Source organism: Calliphora vicina, chromosome 3, assembly GCF_958450345.1.
Source record: "Calliphora vicina chromosome 3, idCalVici1.1, whole genome shotgun sequence".
Lineage (NCBI taxonomy): Eukaryota > Metazoa > Arthropoda > Insecta > Diptera > Calliphoridae > Calliphora > Calliphora vicina.
In genome coordinates this window covers 18925256-18943806 of record NC_088782.1, presented here as the reverse complement: position 1 = coordinate 18943806, position 18551 = coordinate 18925256, and the positions used below count along the sequence as shown (strand labels likewise).

The window sequence follows — 18551 nt, the reverse complement described above, 5'->3', positions numbered from 1 at the left end:
AATGTATTAATTTTTATAGATCTTTTTATTTTTGCGAAATATCTACTGAGTTATAAATATGTATGTATTTTTTTAGTTTTTATTTTCTTTTTTAATTTAACATTACATTAATGAGTTATTATATTTTTTTTTTTGCAAAATTATTTTCCTGTCGCAATCAATTACAAAATTATTCAAATTAAAAACAAATGATAATTAAGTTAAAATAAATTGTGTTTTTTCTTCTTTTCATACAAAATTATTAAAGACATCATTCATGTTTGTTGTTTAAAGACGAAAATTAAAACTTTATATAAAAATAAATTTAAATAAAGGAAATGTTAAAGAGTGTGAAAGAAAAATTACTTTAGATAGTTAGAAAGAGAGAGAGGGAGAAGATAGACAGCCAGTGGCAAAGAAAATTGAAGCTTTACTTTTTTTTGAATTTTTATTTTTGTTGTATTTAGTTGCAGTATTAATTATTCTGAAAAGTTAAATTAATATATATGCGACCACCAATACCCAATAAAATGGCCAAAAGGTAGACGCCATTTCTTAAAGTAAAAACCTTTGATTTTCTATATCACTTGAGGCAGCATTCGAAATATGTTTCACCAACAAAATTGCCACGCATGGCCTTTGACACATTATGCTCAAATAGACGGCGATTTGTTTGCAAAACATCAGCAGCTTCTTTATTCAAAGGATCCTCAGGATTTGGCTCCTAATATATCCAAAAATTAAAAATATTAAATTATGATGTGGTTTAACCTTAAAAAAAATATGATGAACATACCAAAAACAAATATTGCAAACCATAGACAATAGAACTAATGGTCAATACCGGATTCCAGTCTTCACGTAAAATATTTAAACACACATTGCCCTCGAGATCGATGTTGGGATGATAGACTTGAGTTTCACATTTAACTTTTGGTGGTTCATGGGGATAATTGGGACCAACGCGGAAATTGAATACGAAACGGCCACCTTTGTAGAAACCTTCATCGGGGCAGATGATCAATTTAAAATTGAGCAAATCATCTGGATCGGGAAATTCCGTAGCACAAGTTTTTGGCAGGGTGAGTTCGTTGATGTCTGAATGAAACAAATTAATAATTAATGGGGGAAATTTATTAAAAGATAAATAATTCAATATAAATTTGGCAACAACATATTTGTAACTTTAATCCCCATATGCATAAACAGTTTTTAAATTTGTCAAAGGCTTATAAAACAAATTTTAAATAGAAATTTTGTTTTATAAACCTTTGATAAATTTAAAAATTGTTTATGCATATGGCAGTAAGTCTTTAAGGAAGATTCAGGAGTTATTAAACCAAAAAAATAGTTTTTGTACGAGTGTGATTTAAATTTGAATTAAATTAAATTAGCAATGATAAAAACTAGTCCTGGCCGAAAAAGTTCATACGCAAAATAATTCAGAACATATTAGGGCATACAAAAGAGGTTGTTATTTTTCTAAAGCAACTATGAGATTAGAGAAATTTTGACTTGAAGGCTTTGGTCCTCGACAGTTCTATATTCATCAAAAGTCTTTTCCTGAGGAAAAAGTTTCATTGGACATTCTATCGTTTCGGAACGAAATCAAATTGATGTCAAAATATAATTTAACAGCCATATTAAAGATTTGTTGAATATTTGATTAACAAAAATTAAATTCTCATTACTTTATTTTTCGTATCTAATAATAATTTATCAGCCTAATTATAAAAAAACATTCCCCGGCAGTTTTTTCCCTTTTCTTTTTTTGACATAGAATTTGAATAGGAGAAATGAGAAAAGGGAAAAAAACTACCTGGTAATTTTTTTCATCATGGTACAATGTTTTTTCATAATTGGGCTGTATGGGTCGATTATGGATGGCAACAGAACTTTAGTTACGTTGCCAGAGGGCAACCACAAATTTCTGTTTGCCAATTTGGCAACAGTAAAAGATAGCTGACAACGCAACTTTAGTTCGGTTGCCATCCATAATATAGCCATTAGATATCGAAATTATAATAAAATTTCGTTTTGAATCATTATAAAACAGTGCTCAGCGCAAATATGGGGTGAACAGGATCGGTTATTTATCAATAAACAAAACGAATGTGAACGAAATTCATAAAAAAATAACAAGTAACACAAATTACAATCATGAAAGAAAGTGCTTAGCATTTTATCATAATCTATTTTCTCTTTATGCTGACCCCTGTTCTAATCTAATAGTTCTGCCCGGCATCAAAGGCCGGTCTTTTCTATGAAACAGTATTCAAACTGTATGTTTGTAAAAAGATATTTTGTTGGTTTTAGCTCGCTTTTAAAGAACAGTATCACATGTACGAATTTAATTAAAAAACTTCACAGTTGCTAAAAATGCATACAAGGTGGATGACGGAATATTTGAAGTACTTCAGTCCAGAGGGGCAAAAGCACAATAAATATGCAGTTTGAAATATTGTACCATACCTGAAAATAAACTCCAAACTATTATGCACCGAAAAAGTAACACATTTTCGGCAATAAAATTGCCTATAAGATTTTGTTTTTTTATCTTAAACTATGAATCTAATGTCCAATCAGAAAATGAAGTGATTAACCTATACACAAGACTCACATCGTATCATATATATTATATCTAATTTGTAGCAACGCCTAAACGAATATAATACAATTAATACATAAAACCTTGTTGCTGCGATATACTTTTGGAAAACAATTTCAAATACTTATACCCTGCTTACCTTTTTGTATACGCAATTGAGCAGCAGATGCTTTCTTTTGTTGACCACCACTCTTGCCCGTTTGGTCACCTTCTTTTTTCTGCTGTTTCAATGAGAATAATTTAATCATGATTTGATTTTTTCACTTGCTTGCGTTATTTTTGCTATTTGTGTTTAAAATTTTCCTGGTCTTGAAGTGAAAATTCGGTTTCCCGTTATAGGATTTTCCCGAATTGTTGTATTTGCAATGGGGTGTTCACTACTCTCCGTGGTATGTCTTGCTTGTCTATGCGTAGATGAGGTTTCAGGCTTCTAATGCTTCTTTTTTATTTTGCGTGGATTTTTTTTTTTTTTGCAAAATTTCTTTCCGTTGTTATTTTTTTTGGTAAGATTATTTAGATGATTAATGCAGCTGGTGAGGAGTTTGTTTTTATATTAATTATGGTAAAATAATGGTTCTTTTGAGTCGTATTTGAATTTAAAAGCGACTTTCCTTTTTTTGCTTTCGATTTATTTTTTGCCAAAATATAAAGAAAATACATTTACACAGCAAAAAATTCCAGTGCTGTTTGTCGTTTTTCTGACGTATGCAGTGTTGTCAGTATTTTTTTCAATCCTCATCCCTGGTTAAAGTTTTCTTTATGTCCAAAACTCCTCAACAATATGTTACGAAAGTCTACACTAGAATTAAAAAGCTCCCGACTGATGGCCATCTTCAAACGGAAATATTATTCATCAATGTTGGTTTAGAAACAACCCAGAGATAAAAACCATTAAAAACAAAATACTAAAAGTATCGAAATATAACAGACCCAAGATTCTCCAACAAATCTGTAGATCCCCAGTCCGTAAATTGTATTTACCAAAAAAAGTTCTCTATTTTGGATTAATCCTCAACACTGGCAATACTGGACGGATGGCAAATTTCATGATGCACAGTTGTATAGCGAGGGAGTTTTTGTTAGAGGCAGGGTTTTGAAATATTTTGCAAAATAATAGAAAATAAAATTGTAGTAATAAAATTAATATAAAACGATATCATGGCTAGAAAAAATTTCGTCAAATCTCGCAAATTGTTTGCGTTAAAATAAAACATCTGTCAAAATTTGTTTTGAAATGTTAAGCAGTTTTTTATATTAAATTCATTGAAAAATATTTCTTATGGAACGGAAAAAACAAAAGTTAATTTTTTCTGTCGAAAAAATGTGCTGAGTTAGAGAATTCTACTTCAGCCATTTTTTAAATGGCTCGGATTTATTTTAATAATCGGTTAGAAAATTCTACTTAAAAAACTTTATTGCTTTTAAAAAAACGTAACCGTAATATGAAAACTAAAGTGCTATAAAAAATGATTAAATCCCAACCCTGGGGGATTTCTACTTTATCACGTCTTAGAACCACCATATGATTTGTAATTCGAAATTCAATGTTCGAAAATAAAAAACAACATGCACATGGCAAAAAAAAACAAACAATAACAAAATTTACGCGAGTTCGCATGATACTCTAGTTTTAATTAAATTTATGTTAAAAAAAAGTTAAAATAAAATGTCCCAAGAGCCAGAAATTGCTAAAGATGCTGTACTCAAAAGAAGTGAAGCCATACCGGAGGGAACACCACAAGTCAGAGGCTATGATTTCAATGAGGGCATTAACTATAGTAAAATGTTTGAGTCATATTGCAATACCGGATTCCAAGCTACTAATTTGGGATTGGCCATAAAGGAAATAAATCGTATGGTAAGTTAAAATCAGAAAAGTAGATTAAAATCTTAAGTAACAAATTTTATTTAATAAAGTTGGATTGTAGATCACAACCATTAACCGAGGAAGAGTTGGATAAACATGAAACAGACGAGTTTATTAAGAGAAAACATAATTGTACTTTATTTTTGGGCTTCACCTCTAACCTGGTGTCCTCTGGCATGAGAGAAACTTTGAGATATTTAGTAGAACATAAAATGGTTGATTGTGTAGTAACTACAGCCGGCGGTGTGGAAGAAGATTTCATTAAATGTTTAGCTCCCACATTTATGGGTAAGTGCTATTAAATTAATTTCATTAAAAAAAATCAATAATTCAATTTATTTCAAAGGTTCCTTTGAGCTACCTGGTCGTGATTTAAGAGACCGTGGCATTAATCGTATTGGCAATCTGTTAGTGCCTAACGATAACTATTGTAAATTTGAAGATTGGATTATGCCTTTGCTGGATGAAATGCTAGAAGAACAGAAGTCAAAAGGCACAGTTTGGTCACCTTCACGTATCATACATCGTTTGGGAGAACGTATAAATGATACATCGTCTATTTACTATTGGGCTGCCAAAAATAAAATTCCCGTGTTTTGTCCTGCATTGACAGATGGTAGTCTTGGCGATATGATGTATTTCCACTCCTTCCGCCATCCCGGCCTAGTGGTCGACATACTCTCCGATTTAAGGCGTCTTAATACTATGGCGGTAAAGGCCAAAAATTCCGGTATGATTATTATTGGCGGTGGTGTTATTAAGCATCATATTTGTAATGCTAATTTGATGCGTAATGGTGCTGATTTTTCGGTTTTCATTAATACTGCTTCGGAATTCGATGGCAGCGATAGTGGCGCAAGACCTGATGAAGCCATCTCATGGGGTAAAATACGCAAAGATGCCACGCCAGTTAAAGTTTATGCTGAGGCCACTTTGGTGTTTCCTATAATTGTTGGGGAAACGTTTGCTAAAAGAGTAAATGCTCATAAGTGTAGTTAGAAAATTGTATATTCAATGTACATATTTGTCAGACTTAATGAAAATTTTATAATTTTAATATAGAATATTTTTCTATTAATAAAATAAAGTATTTTTGAATTTTAACATCCAATTTATTGAATTGTTTTATTTTAATTTAATATTTTTTTATGTGGAATTAATTAAAGCTTTTTATAAAACAGGGGGGTTATTATGTAATTCGATTCGAAAAGAAACTTTTTCGAAATACAATGTATAAAGCATACAATTTCGAACGAATTTCTTTTCGAACGGAGTTACATAATAACCCCCCAGTGTTCGGCACAAATATTGTAATATGTATTGTAATGCTTCCGTTCTGATAATTTTGTGTTGTATTCGTCTCAATTGTTGGTCCCTGGTGACTACGAGTGCTGACCATTTGAACCAAAAGTTGTCAATTTGTTGTATATGGAAGGAAACAGCATTATTCGACAAGGCATCGGTTCTTTATGGTCATACAAAATTGAAAGTTGCTAAAAAATTTTAAATTATCTTTGGTTTGTCTTTTATCGAGGTTCAAAGTTCAATTTTTATATATGAATGGTATAAAATCGTTCAATTTCAATTGTCCATAAATAACTTTTTCAATGCTTATCCAATTTTTACAGTATTGGTGTCATAGTACACTAGTTTCAATATATTTTCCTAAAAATCATTTTCTCTTGAATCCATAGAATACCGTTTCCAGTTTTTGCATATTTTTCCAAACAGTATAAAATAATTTTTATGAAAACAATATCAAGTCCTTTTCTGATAAAAATGTTTTTTGAGTAATACATTAAAATAAAAAAAACTTCCAAAGATTAACATAACACTATGATTATAAAAATTGCACAATAAGTTATAAAAATATACACAAAAAATATATTCCTAAATATCAATTATCTGGAGAACCACTCATGGTCCCATTCTGAATATTATCAGGCCTGTCACAGAATTCCATTCCGATCAAAAGTGGAATTAATTCCGTATTTTGCTTTTTCTTAAAAGTAAAACGAAAATTTCTATCGGAATGAAACCACTTTCAGTTGGTATACCGGAGTTAATTAGTTGATTTGACAATTTCTATTTATTTGTTTTTTAATGAACGTGAATTTTTTTTACACATTGCAAGTACATTAATAAAGTATCCAAAACCGAAAACCGGTCAACCGATTTTTTCATCTTTGTAAACTCCACCGGTTTCGGTTCTTCTAACTTTTCGGTATTTTGACAAACCGGTTTTTGTATGACGGTTAACCGGTTTTAATGAAATATATTTTCTAAAGCTCATTCAAACATATTTACGAAAAACTTTGATACCATTTTTAAAAATATTGATTTATTTTATAGAAAATTGTAGCATTTGACAACATTTCTTATAAGATATAAAATAATTGCATAAAGAATTCAAAAATGGTAAATTTCCATTAAATAAAAATTTAATATAAACCGGTTAACCGTTTTTTTTTGAAGACAAAAGCCGAAACCGCTTAACCGGTTTTTTTAAAAGACAATAATTGAAACCGGTTTTTTCAAAACACACAAATCGAAATTTAATTTTTTTGAAAAATTTTTTTTTGAATTGTTATTTTCATTTTTTTTGTTTTTTAAAATTTTTATTTTTTTTTGGTAAAAGAATTCGGGTTAAAAAATATTTTTCCGATTTTGACCCATTGTATGTCCAACTTACTGTGGTTTTATATACGTCGTTGCAAAGGTCTTTGAACTATCTATCATTAGATATCCATATTGTCTATATTAATGACTTGGTAATCCAGATATAGGTCAAAAATCGAGGTTGTCCTGGTTTTTTCCTCATATCTCAGCCATTTGTGGATGATTTTGCATATATCTCGAAAGCATGTCTGACAGAATTATTGAAGATTTGGATCCCGAAGATATCTGGGGTCTTCAGAAAATTGATTTCAACAGACAGACGGACATAGCTTAATCGACTCCGCTATCTATAAGGATTCAGAATATATATACTTTATAGGGTCGGAAAATTATATTGTGGAAATTACAAACGGAATGAACGGTATAAAAATGGGCTTGCTCACATGAGCTGCTCACGACGTTGGCAGCGCAGTCTGTGACTGGCAGAAATCTCAGTTCAAATATGGTTGTCTCTTCGAAACATGTCTGATTTGGTTAATGTCATTGATAAAATATGTATGTAGTATATTCAACACTTGAATGTATGACAATTATTTGTTGCTATAACATATGCCAGTGTTGTACAGGTACTAAAATATACATAAATATTATGGACTTTATAAATTTTTTTAAATAATTTTTCTATAAAATTATAAAAGAAATAATTATCGATAATATTTTTTACTATAAATCATCCTGACTCCTATAATTGTTCAAAAACTGTTATAAAATGGTCGAATGAATGAATTTCAATGACCAATATTTTTGGTAGGTCTTGTTTGTTTAGGGTGGATTCTACAGCTTGGAATCTGTTTAATTTTGCGTTTGCAGTGCATTGAGCATGAATGAAAGAATCCTTAGACAAAATGGATTCATTGCGATTTTGTTTTTTAAACATATAGTACAACTCAGATGTATTGCTGTTTGCCGGTATATTTTACACATATGTATGTATTTATTTACATAGAAATGATACGTAGTACATAAGTACATTAGGGTGGCCCCAAAATTTAAGTTGCGGATGTTCCCACCTAAAATGAAAATTTGATTCATTCTAAGACTACGTTTTGAATTTTTTTCGTCCTGGGGTCAATATTTGGCGAGCTGGATCGAAGGATAAAAAGGTCCTTTTTTGAAGTTTTTTACATTTTTTCCATATTTCTTCCAAAGGATGTATATGTAAATTTGGTATCATATGAAAGGTCTTTGAGAGACGCATTCAATTGGTTAAAAGAAATTTTTAAAAAAAAATTTTTAATTAAAAAATTTTAAAAATTTTCGACAAAATTTTAGTTTTTTTTAATTTTTTCATAGAATTTATTCAAATACATAGATGAAATTTCTTGATCATAAACATCATGTAATTTCACCGAAATGGTTTTTCTCGTTTTTTAAAATTCAGTCCAGTTCAATGTTTATTCAAATTTGTTTAAACCCAATTTCATCCCTATCTGTTAAGCAGTTTTTCACATGTTACTTAAAATTAACAACAACATTCCAAAGGAATAACATTAAAATAATCATTATAGCGCTATGTATAGCAAATGTTTTAGCTTAAATTTAAATATTCGCAGTGTAATAAAAGAAAAGTATAAGAATTTATACATCGATGGAAAGCTTATAAAATTTGAGTTATTTTGATGCCCATACATATACTATGAATTGAGTACAGAGATTGTCAGATAGGGATGAAATTAGGTTTAAACAAATTTGAATAAACATTGAACTGGATTGAATTTTAAAAAACGAGAAAATCCATTTCTGTGAAATTACATGATGTTTATGATCAAGAAATTTCATCTATGTATTTGAATAAATTCTATGAAAAAATTAAAAAAAAATAAAATTTTGTCGAAAATTTTTAAAATTTTTTAATTAAAATTTCTTTTTTTAAATTTCTTTTAACCAATTGAATGCGTCTCTCAAAGACCTTTCATATGATACCAAATTTACATATACTTCCTTTGGAAGAAATATGGAAAAAATGTAAAAAACCTCAAAAAAGGACCTTTTTATCCTTTGATCCAGCTCGCCAAATATTGACCCCAGGACGAAAAATTTCAAAACGTAGTCTTAGAATGAATCAAATTTTCATTTTAGGTGGGAACATCGATACCTTATTTTTTCTCCATACAAACGGGGCCACCCTAAAGTACATACATATATTAAATACACATGTACTAATTTGCAGTTTTTTATTTAAAAAAATTACCTTCATACATATCTTCACCTAAAATGCAAAATAACGTAACATCACTTTTTATAAGTTTATAGGAGAAGCAATAAACGATATAAAATGAAAACTGCTTGAGATATTGAAACAAAATTTTCAAATCCGACTTACAAAGAAACTAGAAATATATTTTGTAAACAAAAAATAATTTTTTAAAGCACACTTTTAGCTATGCGTATTACGTTTTTTTGAACTGTTGTTTTCTAAAACCATAATAACGTATCATCAATATAAATTTGTATTGAAAATTAAAATTTAAATAAAATTATTTTTTTTTTTTTAATTTCTAACAACTACATACATACTTATTTAAACTAAAAAATTTACTTCATTAAATTTTCATAAAAACCAATAACGGTATCGGTATTAATTTTATTACTATTTCGGTATCGGTATACCGGTATAATTTCAATAAAACGACCATATAATTCCCTACATTAAGTAAATGAGCAAAAACATTATATGGGAACTATGACTAATTATGGACCGATCCATAGTGGTTTAGAAACTTTTTATACCCTACACCACCATAGTGGGTGCTCCCGAAATTGGACTTTATCGGTCATAAATGTTTAATTTATATATGTATCTCCACAAATTCCGCTCCAAATAAGTTTTATATACACAAAATTCATGTCACCAAATTTTGTTACGATCGGTCCATAATTAGTCATAGCTCCCATATAGACCCGCTTCCGAAAATCACTTTAACGTCCATAAATCGCTTAAAAATTTTGGTAAACATACAAAATTCAACATAGTTAACTTTAATATAGACATAAATCACACGACCTAATTTCATGGTGATCGGTCCAAAATTGGTCATAGCCCCCATATAAGGCGCACTTCCGAAAATCACTCAAAAATATAAATTATTGAAATTTTAAAAGAATTTTTTTTGTGTTTTTGCTCTTTTACTTAGTGTAGGGTATTATATGGTCGGGCTTGACCGACCATACTTTCTTACTTGTTTTTTTTTTTGGTAATAATTTGGTCCCTCGGGAACTATTGGAGATATTGTTACGAAATTTCACAAGTTTGAAGATGAGGTGTTTTCGAGTTGATTTACATTTGTTCAGTTTCCTAGCGGTAATGGGGTCCAGTGCGTAGCCCCTAAAAATAATCAAATAAGTATCGGGTGTATCAAGGCTCTCTTGAACATCAAATACATAGTATCAAAAAAGTAAGATCGTAATAATTTTGCCGTACCTGTCGTCAAGGTTTAAATACTATTTTCTACTAGCAGCAAAATTGTTAAATTATGAAATTAAACTTTTATTTTTTCAAAAAGTGAGTGGTTGATATTCTTCATATTTTATGAAGTTTATTTAATTTCAAATGTTCAAAAATAAGTTAGGTTTTTAAAAAAAAATTGGGAAAAAAATATATATTTTCTAGTAAATTTTGGACCCCTAATGAAGGCTAAAATAATCTCTTAGAAAAAACCGGCTATTCGAGAAAAAAACCGGTTTCTTCGATATTCGGAATGTGAGCCTTTCAAAAAAAACCGAAACCGACTTAACCAAAAAAACCGGTTATAACCGGTTATTAAAAACCGGGCCGATCACCCTAGTATATACCCTTCACTGAAGTATTATTTAGATTGAACACAAATTTATTGAAAAAAAATTTGTTGGTATAAAAAATAGTTTGGGAAATATATTTTTGGTGAAAACAAAATGATTGAGAAAAAATTTCCAAAAACGATCCATTGTCGTTCAAATTTCTATGGCGTTATATACTACGTCGTTGGAAAGGTCTTTGCCTTTCATTTTATATCCATATCTACCGTTTAAAATACCTAAGGCTGCATTCATAATCATTTTTTATACCCACCATAATAAAAGAAGGTTATGAAGTAACTTAATAACTAAATTTCAAGATTTGCTTTAAAATTAAACTTAATCCTTCTACTATATATGTGTGTAGGATGTCTTATTTACAAAAAAAAATAAATTAATAAAGTTTATTTTTCACTTTCTTCAAATTATCTCGGCCCTCAGATAGAATGAAAAAAAATTTTAAAAAATCATCAGCATGTTGCTGATGATAAAATATAAAACTATATCTTCACATTTCAGTATTGTACAACAAGAAAACAAGGAAATATTTATGTTGTCCATTTGCGGAAAACTATGATATTGAATTGTTGCTACTTCATGGTCTTTATACATACATATATGTATGTATATGTATTTACTTCTTGGTTTCGGTAGTGTACAGTCAGTCAGTCTGTCCATGGCAACGATTTGCAGCAGAGTTTCAGTTTTATTTTTCTTCTTTATGTAATCGTAGTAGTTTTTGTGGTTTTCAGTTGTCAAACTGTCTTGAGCAACACAATGATGATGATGATGACGATGACAAATAAGACAAAAATTAAATAGAAATGGTTTAAAAATGCACTCACACTTACTCACAGACCTCATTCGATATCCAGTATTAAGGATGTGAAATTGTCGACGTCGTCACCAAGTCTTGTTGTATTAACAACTTATGTTTTTTTGTTTTAGTAAATATATTTTATTATTTCTTTAGGCGTTAAGGCAGCGGTGTGTATTTCAATATTTCTAAGCGTCTTTAAGAATTTTGAAATAATTTTTTAATAAGTTTTGCAAAAAATATGCTTTTTATTTAAACTTGTTAGATTTTTTTCAATTAATTTTGAAATTATGGGTCTGTCATTACCCCTTATGAAAAACTGAAATCAGTAGTATTTGAAATAAGAAATAAAAAAAAACAATTAAGAGTTTTATATTCGTCTGTGCCGAATCTTGTATACCCACCATATATCTATCTTGATAGAATGATTAATTTCTTAACCCTTTAATGCATATTGTTGTCAATTGTGTACATTCAAGTTCCACTTAATTTTAGACGAATATAGGCATGATACTAATTCGGATTCTAATTCAGAAAAATCAAATGGAGTACAAAAAGTTTCAGCTAACGAAATTCTAAATCAAACTAAAGCTAAAGGAAATATAATAAATAAAAATCAACTAAATATTTGATACATTATAGAAAAATAAAATTAAAGGTTAAATCTTCAAACGACTTATGTCGAAATTTAATTTTTTTATTGACAATAAAATATTTTTCTGATTATGGACCGATCATCACGGTTGGTAGAAAGATTTATGTTCATATGATCAACATATTTATGACTGGTCAAACAGAAATCCGAGGGGACATTTGTATGGAGGCTAGGTGAAATCATAAATCGATATTTACCGATTTTCAATACCAAACAAAGCTTGTCAATAGGGAGTATTTGTGGAAAATTTCAGCCTTACGTTTGGGACCCATCGTGATTTCAACTAGATCGTCTTAGAATCTTATTAGGACACAGAATATGTGATACAAACGAAATGACAAAATGTTTTTTGATTAAAACTATAAAATTTATCTTATTTTCTAGATATGAAATTATGTTTGGCAATGTACAAATTCAGAAAAAGGACCAGACTTTAAAAAAAATTTTAGTTTTTAATAAACAATTTTTTAAACAAACTGAGCTAATTTTTTATATTTATTTAAAAAAAAAGTAGTATTTCTGCTACTATTTTTGAAAAATTATGATTTATGGATTTATGAAGTCCTTTAGATTTAGATTTTTACTACTATTTTTATTTCCGTTAAAAAAAGAAGAATTTTAAGCATTTTTAACAAATTTATTATAGATGCATTTAAAAAAAATATTTTTTTAAGAAATTAGCTATTTACTGAACTTTTAAAAAAGCAGTAGATTTCTATTATTATTTGTTTTTTTTGGAAAAATCATAATTTTTTAAAATTTTTTTAAATATTAAATTTAATCAGGTTTTCAAAATAGTATGATTTTTATTACTATTTTAGTTTTTTAATATATTAGGAAATTATGACAATATGACTAATAACAGACCGTGTGAATACCCCATATGTTTATTGTGTTATCGTAACCAACCAGCAGAGACCTGAGCCGAACGCCTAAGATTCGGTTAAGCCGAGCCGTCGGGTCAAGAAATAGTAGGACATTATGACATTATAAGAGACCTTGTGAATTGACCAATTGAGTCAGCCCACATTTATTGCGATTGATATTGAAAATGTCTTTGCTTTGATATCAAATATGACCAGCTTCAACTTCCAGTCAGAGAAGAAAGAAAACGTTATAAGTATGGAAAGACATTCACAATAGTGATCAACAATTTCAGCTTGACGTTTTCTAGAGAAGCTAAATTCATAATTATTTTTAGCACCCTGCGATATGGGTGATATTTGAAATTCAAACCAAGCGATGTAAAATATATTATTTTTCCAATCTTTAAATCCCCTATACCAACCATGCCTAACATAGCATAACATAACTAAAAGTTAATAGACGATGTGTTGAAAACATCTTCAAACTGTTAGAGAATAAAAAAAAAATACAACCAAAAAAATAACTAAATTGAAAATAAAAAGGATGAGCTAGGATTTCAATGCATTTTGGCCACATTTCATGTTTAACAAGTGACTACACCAACGGAAAAAACACTGTGTATGAGTTGCGGTTGAAAACTAACTCCATAGAATGAATGAATGAATGACACACAAACTCACACAATCCACAATTCAACTTAATTTAAACTTTGGACAAAATATACTTTTACAGCCAGTGGGTAAAAATAAATAAATAAATGTATATGTATGTATGTATCTGTATCGTATCTGATTTTTACAGTATCTAAAACTTTACGACATACTAGTTATTTCTTTTATTTATTTATATTTAGTTTTTTTCCTCACTTACTTTTCAGTTTTCCTCAATATTTTTGTTAGCCAATATAAAAACTGCAAAAAAGTTTTTCATTCTTGTTTTTTTTTTTGTTCATTCCCATCATAGTTTTCCTGAAAGGAAACTTCTGTCTGTTTTCCGATTTTCTTTATGAAAAATTTTGTGCGTGAGACTTGTTCTTTCTTGTTTTTGGTATGTAACTTTTTCATATTTTTTTTTTTGACTAATCTCAGTTTTGCTTTCAAATGGAGCACACTTTTCTACTACTGTAAGGATAAAAACAAACATCTGGGATTTTTTTTTATGAGAAATTTATGGAATTTATGTTTGTGGGGGGAGTTTTGTAGTGTCTGAATACAAATACATTTTGTTAAATTTGTATTTTGTTCAAAAGTATGTCCATGTCGTCCTTTGATTACTAGTTTGCTGCACTAAACCATATTAAATCACGGAAGCAGTTCAAAACAGAACAAATTCGTTTGGGTTAGTTCCATGACCTGTCAAATTGTCTAAAATGTGTCAGTTTTCCCCCCTTATATGGCAACGCCATATTTTGTAGTATAACTAAATCTGGTCGCTATACCCGAAGTACCATTCACATAATTCTTTATTATTGAATCGCTATTGTGAATATATTATTAACAGAAAAAAGTAGGTTAATTTTATCACCGTACGAAATACCCCCCAAGTTATTTAGGACAGCTCATAATATTATTTTGTTGGTTTTGTTGTTTTTGTAATAAACGCATCATTAAAACTAAAATCATAATAGTTCATACCAACAAAATGTTTATAATAGTTTTTTTTTATTCCTTTGGTATAAAATGCATAAAGTAAGAGAGATATTAAACATTGTTGTTGGACAATGAAAACTCTACAATGCAATTTTCATATTCATTTCTTACTTTTTCTTAAGGGTTTCATTTATTAGCCGTGGTAATGCCAGAGGAGTGGAAATAAAATTAATTTTATGCAACAAATATTTATGTAACAATTTATTTAAAAACAAGTAAGAGAGCTATATTCGGCTGTGCCGAATCTTATATACCCTTCACCAAATTATACTTCATAATACAAATTTAAAATATTTTTAGGTAAACAAAATTTTTTTTTTCTAAAGTTGTTTTTTTCATTTTTTTGTTAAAAATTCATTCAGATAGAATGAAAAAAAATTTTAAAAAATCATCAGCATGTTGCTGATGATAAAATATAAAACTATATCTTCACATTTCAGTATTGTACAACAAGAAAACAAGGAAATATTTATGTTGTCCATTTGCGGAAAACTATGATATTGAATTGTTGCTACTTCATGGTCTTTATACATACATATATGTATGTATATGTATTTACTTCTTGGTTTCGGTAGTGTACAGTCAGTCAGTCTGTCCATGGCAACGATTTGCAGCAGAGTTTCAGTTTTATTTTTCTTCTTTATGTAATCGTAGTAGTTTTTGTGGTTTTCAGTTGTCAAACTGTCTTGAGCAACACAATGATGATGATGATGACGATGACAAATAAGACAAAAATTAAATAGAAATGGTTTAAAAATGCACTCACACTTACTCACAGACCTCATTCGATATCCAGTATTAAGGATGTGAAATTGTCGACGTCGTCACCAAGTCTTGTTGTATTAACAACTTATGTTTTTTTGTTTTAGTAAATATATTTTATTATTTCTTTAGGCGTTAAGGCAGCGGTGTGTATTTCAATATTTCTAAGCGTCTTTAAGAATTTTGAAATAATTTTTTAATAAGTTTTGCAAAAAATATGCTTTTTATTTAAACTTGTTAGATTTTTTTCAATTAATTTTGAAATTATGGGTCTGTCATTACCCCTTATGAAAAACTGAAATCAGTAGTATTTGAAATAAGAAATAAAAAAAAACAATTAAGAGTTTTATATTCGTCTGTGCCGAATCTTGTATACCCACCATATATCTATCTTGATAGAATGATTAATTTCTTAACCCTTTAATGCATATTGTTGTCAATTGTGTACATTCAAGTTCCACTTAATTTTAGACGAATATAGGCATGATACTAATTCGGATTCTAATTCAGAAAAATCAAATGGAGTACAAAAAGTTTCAGCTAACGAAATTCTAAATCAAACTAAAGCTAAAGGAAATATAATAAATAAAAATCAACTAAATATTTGATACATTATAGAAAAATAAAATTAAAGGTTAAATCTTCAAACGACTTATGTCGAAATTTAATTTTTTTATTGACAATAAAATATTTTTCTGATTATGGACCGATCATCACGGTTGGTAGAAAGATTTATGTTCATATGATCAACATATTTATGACTGGTCAAACAGAAATCCGAGGGGACATTTGTATGGAGGCTAGGTGAAATCATAAATCGATATTTACCGATTTTCAATACCAAACAAAGCTTGTCAATAGGGAGTATTTGTGGAAAATTTCAGCCTTACGTTTGGGACCCATCGTGATTTCAACTAGATCGTCTTAGAATCTTATTAGGACACAGAATATGTGATACAAACGAAATGACAAAATGTTTTTTGATTAAAACTATAAAATTTATCTTATTTTCTAGATATGAAATTATGTTTGGCAATGTACAAATTCAGAAAAAGGACCAGACTTTAAAAAAAATTTTAGTTTTTAATAAACAATTTTTTAAACAAACTGAGCTAATTTTTTATATTTATTTAAAAAAAAAGTAGTATTTCTGCTACTATTTTTGAAAAATTATGATTTATGGATTTATGAAGTCCTTTAGATTTAGATTTTTACTACTATTTTTATTTCCGTTAAAAAAAGAAGAATTTTAAGCATTTTTAACAAATTTATTATAGATGCATTTAAAAAAAATATTTTTTTAAGAAATTAGCTATTTACTGAACTTTTAAAAAAGCAGTAGATTTCTATTATTATTTGTTTTTTTTGGAAAAATCATAATTTTTTAAAATTTTTTTAAATATTAAATTTAATCAGGTTTTCAAAATAGTATGATTTTTATTACTATTTTAGTTTTTTAATATATTAGGAAATTATGACAATATGACTAATAACAGACCGTGTGAATACCCCATATGTTTATTGTGTTATCGTAACCAACCAGCAGAGACCTGAGCCGAACGCCTAAGATTCGGTTAAGCCGAGCCGTCGGGTCAAGAAATAGTAGGACATTATGACATTATAAGAGACCTTGTGAATTGACCAATTGAGTCAGCCCACATTTATTGCGATTGATATTGAAAATGTCTTTGCTTTGATATCAAATATGACCAGCTTCAACTTCCAGTCAGAGAAGAAAGAAAACGTTATAAGTATGGAAAGACATTCACAATAGTGATCAACAATTTCAGCTTGACGTTTTCTAGAGAAGCTAAATTCATAATTATTTTTAGCACCCTGCGATATGGGTGATATTTGAAATTCAAACCAAGCGATGTAAAATATATTATTTTTCCAATCTTTAAATCCCCTATACCAACCATGCCTAACATAGCATAACATAACTAAAAGTTAATAGACGATGTGTTGAAAACATCTTCAAACTGTTAGAGAATAAAAAAAAAATACAACCAAAAAAATAACTAAATTGAAAATAAAAAGGATGAGCTAGGATTTCAATGCATTTTGGCCACATTTCATGTTTAACAAGTGACTACACCAACGGAAAAAACACTGTGTATGAGTTGCGGTTGAAAACTAACTCCATAGAATGAATGAATGAATGACACACAAACTCACACAATCCACAATTCAACTTAATTTAAACTTTGGACAAAATATACTTTTACAGCCAGTGGGTAAAAATAAATAAATAAATGTATATGTATGTATGTATCTGTATCGTATCTGATTTTTACAGTATCTAAAACTTTACGACATACTAGTTATTTCTTTTATTTATTTATATTTAGTTTTTTTCCTCACTTACTTTTCAGTTTTCCTCAATATTTTTGTTAGCCAATATAAAAACTGCAAAAAAGTTTTTCATTCTTGTTTTTTTTTTTGTTCATTCCCATCATAGTTTTCCTGAAAGGAAACTTCTGTCTGTTTTCCGATTTTCTTTATGAAAAATTTTGTGCGTGAGACTTGTTCTTTCTTGTTTTTGGTATGTAACTTTTTCATATTTTTTTTTTTGACTAATCTCAGTTTTGCTTTCAAATGGAGCACACTTTTCTACTACTGTAAGGATAAAAACAAACATCTGGGATTTTTTTTTATGAGAAATTTATGGAATTTATGTTTGTGGGGGGAGTTTTGTAGTGTCTGAATACAAATACATTTTGTTAAATTTGTATTTTGTTCAAAAGTATGTCCATGTCGTCCTTTGATTACTAGTTTGCTGCACTAAACCATATTAAATCACGGAAGCAGTTCAAAACAGAACAAATTCGTTTGGGTTAGTTCCATGACCTGTCAAATTGTCTAAAATGTGTCAGTTTTCCCCCCTTATATGG

At 29.0% G+C, this 18551-nt stretch overlaps 2 protein-coding genes across 2 annotated transcripts; one reads left to right on the top strand and one right to left on the bottom strand.

The window, feature by feature from the left end:
* Window positions 1-6: 6 nt before the first annotated feature.
* Window positions 7-3215, bottom strand: UbcE2M (NEDD8-conjugating enzyme UbcE2M). The gene is made up of 3 exons (XM_065504485.1): window positions 2727-3215; window positions 776-1077; window positions 7-703 (listed from the first exon to the last, which is right to left on the bottom strand). The coding sequence occupies exons 1-3, from the start codon at window positions 2833-2835 to the stop codon at window positions 563-565; spliced, it is 552 nt and encodes a 183-aa protein (XP_065360557.1). The 5' UTR covers window positions 2836-3215; the 3' UTR covers window positions 7-562.
* Window positions 3216-4196: 981 nt separating this feature from the next.
* Dhps (Deoxyhypusine synthase) lies at window positions 4197-5565 on the top strand. Its single transcript, XM_065503478.1, has 3 exons — window positions 4197-4445; window positions 4505-4742; window positions 4801-5565. Exons 1-3 carry the CDS (start codon window positions 4254-4256, stop codon window positions 5451-5453), a joined length of 1083 nt encoding a protein of 360 aa, XP_065359550.1. The 5' UTR covers window positions 4197-4253; the 3' UTR covers window positions 5454-5565.
* Window positions 5566-18551: the final 12986 nt, after the last annotated feature.

What these genes read in the sequence shown, in the direction of transcription:
- UbcE2M (XM_065504485.1), bottom strand. Translation starts at nt 2,835, where the DNA reads ATGATTAAATTATTCTCATTGAAACAGCAGAAAAAAGAAGGTGACCAA. An exon ending in TCAATTGCGTATACAAAAAG is followed by an intron (nt 1,078 to 2,726) that starts GTAAGCAGGGTA and finishes TGTTTCATTCAG; the next exon opens with ACATCAACGAACTCACCCTG. An exon ending in GTTTGCAATATTTGTTTTTG is followed by an intron (nt 704 to 775) that starts GTATGTTCATCA and finishes TGGATATATTAG; the next exon opens with GAGCCAAATCCTGAGGATCC.
- Dhps (XM_065503478.1), top strand. Translation starts at nt 4,254, where the DNA reads ATGTCCCAAGAGCCAGAAATTGCTAAAGATGCTGTACTCAAAAGAAGT. An exon ending in TAAAGGAAATAAATCGTATG is followed by an intron (nt 4,446 to 4,504) that starts GTAAGTTAAAAT and finishes TATTTAATAAAG; the next exon opens with TTGGATTGTAGATCACAACC. An exon ending in TTTAGCTCCCACATTTATGG is followed by an intron (nt 4,743 to 4,800) that starts GTAAGTGCTATT and finishes TTTATTTCAAAG; the next exon opens with GTTCCTTTGAGCTACCTGGT.